We start from the raw sequence: 6,000 nt of genomic DNA, 5'->3' as shown, positions 1-6,000 counted from the left end.
GTAAATGTCATCCCTCTCTCAGTGGATGGTCTAAAAGGCTTTCTGCTCACCAAGCCTTATTCCTTCAAAACAGCACAGACTCTGGGGGCTCATCGATGTCACTGAGCCCCAGGTTTTAAGGCATGCCTGGCCCAGAAGCCAGGGGATTCAATTCAGAGGAATCCAAATAGTCCTAAATGAAGTCAAACCATTCTATTTGACAACATACCGAAAGTTCTGTAGGGGTCACGTAACGGGCAGGTGTACAGAGTAAAAGAAGCAGGTAAATGGAAGCGAATCAGCTTCTTTCAAAACTGACGTTTTCCAGAGATGCGTTTCTTTTTACTTTGAAAGAAAGCTGATTCAGTACCATTCACCTATTAAGAAGGCAGCACAATTATTTGTATCTGCATCTATAAAAACCAAGTGTCTGTGCCTTCCACAAAAACCCAAGCATGTGTTTGCTGGAGTGAGAAGCAGGGCAAGAGGTGGAGGGAGGGTAGAAGCCCATGCAGTTGGGTTAGTCAGTAACGAGTACTTAAATGAACTGGCTGGGATGGTACCCCTGCCTGGGCGGGGGCAGGGGGCACTTTCTGTCTCATCCAGGAAGACCTCTTATAACACAGCATCTTTATTTTAGACCACGGATCCCAGACAGCACGTTTCATGGCTCTATAAATACTCGAGTCAGATGCTTCCTGACACCCAACATTTCTGCTTTTTATTGTGTAAATAAATGAATGCCCCACGTGAGTCAATATCTGTGCATTGAGTTGACAATTTTGTCTTTCAGAAATATCGACAGTACATGGCAGGACTGCTGGCTCCTCCTTATGGTGTTATGGAAACGGGCTCTAACAATGACAGTAAGTGAAAAATGTGAACATTTTGCCTCTAAAAGTCCGTTGTGCGTTACGTGTTTTTATGTGACAAAAAATATGTCCTACACCAGCGTGACAGAGTAAGTCATCAGACTCTTGTGTGGCTTAACAGACTTGCCAGCCTACACTTGAGTCATTTTTAAAAACTGTTAATATAGTATTATTTTGTGGTCTGACCTGCTAGAAGGAGGTGTGCTTTGGTACCAGATGGAACTTCATACTTCAAACGCTTTCCCAAAATCTCTTCATTTTATGGTGAATTCTAGTGTTTCTGTGCTCTTTGTAAAACGGGATTTATGAATTGTGTTTGTCTCAGCCACATCTAGACACCTGAGAGCCCCACCTCTTTTTGTTTTGATGCTCTTGGTCAAGGAGAGAAGCAGCGTGAGTCATTATTTATTCTTTGTAAATCACGGCCTCTTTAAATTCCAGGCCTTTGATGCGACCAGTCTCTGGCTGATCACAAAAAACAGGAAGTTTTTCTCTGTGGTACTTTCTTCTCATGAGTGTCCACTAGACTCAAAGAAGTCCTGAGTCTGTCTGTTCCCGCGTGTCGGGAGCACGTCTTGAGCACTTGTTACTGGCCCTGGGAGTTGCTCGTTGCCGAGTCCCCTTATTCGAACAGCCCTTGAACCTGTACGGGTGGCAAGGTGGCAAGGGCTGAGGTTTTTGGAGCTGTGGTACTTCAACAGCTAGACGGCGAGATGAACCAGGCAGAGCCTCCACGCCGCGGTCTTCTTTGTTGTTGTTGTTGTTGTTGTTGTTGTTGTTGTTGAAGTAGGCTTCACACACCCAGTGCAGAGCCCAACGTGGGGCTTGAACTTAAGACCCTGAAATCAAGACCTGAGCTGGGATCAAAAGCCGGACACTTAACCGACTGAGCGGCCCAGGCGCCCCCCACACCAGGGTCTTCTGAGCGACAGTCACCCTTCAAATCCTCTCTGTAGCTCCTCCAGTCTCCACTGACTGCCAGCCTTGTCACTCTCAGGTGATCCCCCTCCCCGCTTGACCAAGATCGTAAGGGAACTTCCTCACACTCCTCGCCCTCCATGTCATAGTTCCTGTGTAGCCTCTGCCCTGTCTTTGTTTCTCTTTTGTCCTTGGGGTGGGGAGCGAGCAGGAAGACAAGGTCTCTCTTTCCTTTCCTTTCCTCCCCTGTGCTTGATTTTTGTTTCCTGGCTGAGGTAAGGATGACTGGCTCATGAGGAGTCCTCCAGTTGAAATCCTAGCTGTGCTGTCTCCTATCTGTGTGACCTCAGGCAAGGCACTTAACCTCTCTGTGCCTCAGTTTCCTCACAAGATTGCTGGGAGGATTAAAGGAAGCAAAACACATCAGGTGTTTAGCGGGTGCCAGGCATAGAGTAAGCACCCAAGTGATGTGAGCTATTGTTTCCTCACCCCCAGTCACTCTTCAGCCCCTAGATTCTGGCTTCTCCCCCACACCTCTGGACTCAAACCATCTAAAATCTCCAGCGACCAGCCAACACCAGACTCCATCATTAACATTCCCCATCGCTCTGACTTTGAGTAAGACTTTCCCTGTTCAGATTCCATTCTCCCTCGGTCCCCAGGCTCCACCACATCATCCTGGTTTTCTGGTATCTTGCTGGCCACTTGGCATCTTGTCTCTTTCACAGGTACTTCTTCCTCTCAGCTAGAAGTTTGGGTCCCACCCAAGAGTCCACCCTTGACTGTTTTTCTCTTTTGTTCTCTATACTTTCCCCATGACCATCCTTTCTTACAGTGGATACAGACTTCCCAAGCCAATACCTCTGCTTGATTGTTTCTGTGGTAGCCTAGCTTTCCAAACGACTGCTGGTTCCCTTTCCACCTGGATGTTCTGCTGGCCTCTTAATGTCACAGTGTCAGTAACAGAACACATCGCGATTCCCACAAAACCCATCCCTTGTCCTGAAAGCCACATTTCCATTCCCATCTGCCCTGTTCTCCTCCCATTCCAGGCTCTGAACCTCAACCATTTTGGAGTCCTCCCTTCTGTCACCTGTATGCACTGAGGTTAATCACCCATCCTGTCCTTTGCTCCTTCCTTTGCAGGGTTCATGTTTTTTCCTTTCTGTTCCCTCTGCAGCCACCTGGCCAAGGGCCTCATCATTTTTGATCTGAGGGCAAGAATGACTCAACTGACTCTGAAGTTCAGTATCTCGCCCTTGGTCTACCCTACACCTGACTTATACCTGACTTCCACAGAACTTTTTAAATTTACTTTTTCTTGTGAAAAATTTCAAACATTTGGAATGATGTAGTTAATATCCATATCTTCATCACTTTAATATTTTAATACTTAAATATGGGTTTATTAATTGCTATATACACTTTAATATTTTAATATTAATATTTGCCTTATTTCCTTCTAATCACATACACACATTTCACCCCAAATTCTTTGGCAGGTATTTTTGAAAATAAAGACTTTTCCATGCACAACTACAACACCATTATCGCACCTAATAACTGGTATGACTTTCCTTAATAACATCATCTGCTGAGTTCATATTCAGATTTTTCCCACTGAATGTCTTTATAGTTCTTTGCTCAAATTGGACTTCAAGGACCATGCTCTTGTATCTGATTTTTATGTTGTAAGTGTCTTTTCAGTTTGAGCAGACCCTTCCCTCCTTTTTCCTCTGTTCAAAACACTTTTTTAATGTTTGAGAGAGAAAGAGCATAAGCTGGGGAGGAGCAGAGAGGGAGAGAGGGAGACACAGAATTCAAAGCAGGCTCCAGGCTCTGAGCTGTTAGCGCAGAGCCCGACGTGGGCCTCAAACCCACAAACCATGAGATCATGACCTGAGCTGAAGTCGGATGCTTAACCAACTGAGCCACCCAGGAGCCCCTTGAAACATTTTAATGATTGCCCACCGCTTGCCGCAGAAGGTCAAATTCCAAGATTCCTCATGTCTTAGCCCGACTTTCAAGTTCCTGCATGGCCCCAAATCATCTTTTCAGTATTATTTCTCTACAGATACCCTAATTTCTAGTCACTCAGATAGGGTGATTTGTGCAACTGTGTATCTTATTGAAACTCCTAGAAAGGAAGTTTCTGTTATACCCCTGTATCTCCTCATACAATCAACTCCAGTCTTTTCAAAGGGTTGTTGAACACATGGATGGAATAATGAATGGATGGCTGGGATTCAAAGTTTCAAAGTGCTGACATTAGGCCACCCTTACTCCTTCTGACAGACTTGGGAACTGATGGCAAACATGCCCCTTAATACTCTCTCTGTCCCCCTGCTCCTGCCTGGGCTTTGATGTCCTGGTACTATCTCAGTTTGGGGGCTCAAAGTTTAGTTAGGGAGCATTTCCAGAATGTCTCTTCCACCCTTACCCATTCTGTGTACTTTACTGCTGCCTATTAAATTTTTTTAATTTTTAGAGAGAGAGAGAGTACACGTGCGAGCAGGGGAGAGGGACAGAGGGGGGAGAGAGAGGGAGAGAGAGAAAGAGGAAGAGAGGGAGAGAGAGAATCCTAAGCAGGCTCCATGGTCACTGTGAAGCCCAATATGGGGCTCGATCCCATGACTCTGGGATCATGACCTGAGCTGAAAGCAAGAGTCAGGTGCTCAACTGACTGAGCCACCCAGGCGCTCCTGCTGCTGCCTATTAAAGTGGGCACTCAGTTCTTTTAAAGCCGATTGTGTAAACCCTGTGCACTCCTTTATTAAACATAGAATGTGCTGTTTACTCAGAATTTGGATGTACTGTATTTTTACATCGCAGACCACCTCAGACTGGCCCAGGGGCAAGCCACCCATACAAACCACCTGTGGTTCCATCTCCTGATATAAAGTCACTTGGAAGCATTAATCTCTGCTGGGGCTGTGGACCTTCCAGTCTGGCTACCCTTATCATATGAGCCAGTGTTAACAGCCCCAAAGGAAGTGCAAAGGACCAGGGCCTGCCTGTGGCTCATGAAATGCTTGTAAATGAATGAACAAATGTGTAAATGGATGGATGATTAACTTTTTCACTGAGAAAACTGGGTTACCCCTGGAAACAGACACTGCCATGCTCAGACCTGACTTGGAGGCAGCAGGAATTTGCTTTGCCCCAAATGGAAGTTGTGTTCTGTGGCTTTTATGTAGGACTTGAAGCTAAGTTGAAATCCTTGGAGCATTGTGAGATAGTTTGAAAAGTAAAAATACAGTATGTGCAACCTCGAGAGTTGACATGTCTGTCCCAGATTCCGAGTGTTCTGGTACCTAACAGAGGAATTAGTTGTTTGTATAGTATAAATGAATCAGAGATGGATTTTTACCTGTGATTTTTACGAGATTTTGTTGTTTGGCAACAAACAGCCCCGCTCCTGATTCATTGATTTATGTATGTTACAGATTTTGGTGGGTGCTGCTATTTTTCTAAACAACACGATGTAAGTTTTGATGGAAATACAAATTGGAACCACCAAAATTTTACTTGGTTTGATTCAGCAAAGAATTTCAGTTCCATTTTGCAGATTCGTCTTACAATTCATGCTCTCTCTCTTTCTCTCTCTCTTTCTCTCTCTTTCTTCTAGGGATTCCTGACAAGGAGAACGTGAGTAGCACCCTCTCTGCCTAGCTTCTAAACACTATCATAAGGTAAAAAAATAATTATAGTAACCCTACCAACAAAGAGAACTCTTCCATCCACATTCAACAGAGCAATAAATATTTTTCTAATCTTACTCTGGCATCTTGGGTGAGTCACTTTGAAATATGAGGGAGGAGGAGGTCGATTGCTCTGACATGGTCATCACATGTCCTTGATACTAACTAGTCTGAAGAAAGGTTATTCTAGGGGCAAACAGTACAATTGCTGAGTGTTTTTCCTTTTCCCACGATGTATCCATGGCAGTAGACCAAATCATTACTCGAACAACATACAGAAAATTAGTTGTTTTTCCTTAGTAGTAATACAAAATATGAAATTCAGTGTCAGTTGATTTTTTTAATCGTATTCAAGTACACGAATTCCAATCCTTCTCTTTGGAAGCTGCAAATAAGTAAATGCTCTAATTGTTTAAGATAGACAGGTAAGAGAACAAGTTTAGGACAATCTCTTCAAGAACCAGTACCAGGTGCACATTTCAAGGATGGTAGTGGTGCAATGGCATTGGCTTTGCATGTAAATAATAATA

At 44.3% G+C, this 6,000-nt stretch overlaps 1 protein-coding gene across 8 annotated transcripts in view; it reads left to right on the top strand.

Annotated features, from left to right (window-relative positions):
* Positions 1-769: 769 nt before the first annotated feature.
* The window catches only part of RAPGEF4 (Rap guanine nucleotide exchange factor 4), a 134,728-nt gene continuing 129,497 nt past the window's right edge, over positions 770-6,000 (top strand). For 7 of the 8 annotated variants that reach the window (XM_047084118.1, XM_047084117.1, XM_047084112.1 and 4 more), the window contains exons 1-2: positions 773-845; positions 5,398-5,417. In XM_047084118.1, the coding sequence (XP_046940074.1) occupies positions 788-845; positions 5,398-5,417 (78 nt within the window). In that variant the 5' untranslated portion in view covers positions 773-787. Of the gene's footprint in view, positions 846-5,397; positions 5,418-6,000 lie in introns of all 8 variants that reach the window. The other variant, XM_047084119.1, reaches the window with a different exon arrangement.

This window comes from Lynx rufus, unplaced genomic scaffold, assembly GCF_022079265.1.
Source record: "Lynx rufus isolate CCGP_SWC_20201006 ecotype Redwood Valley unplaced genomic scaffold, mLynRuf1.p SCAF_2, whole genome shotgun sequence".
In the NCBI taxonomy this organism is placed as follows: Eukaryota; Metazoa; Chordata; class Mammalia; order Carnivora; family Felidae; genus Lynx; species Lynx rufus.
The sequence above is the reverse complement of the archived record's forward strand: the minus strand, read 5'-3'. Positions and strand labels throughout refer to the sequence as shown.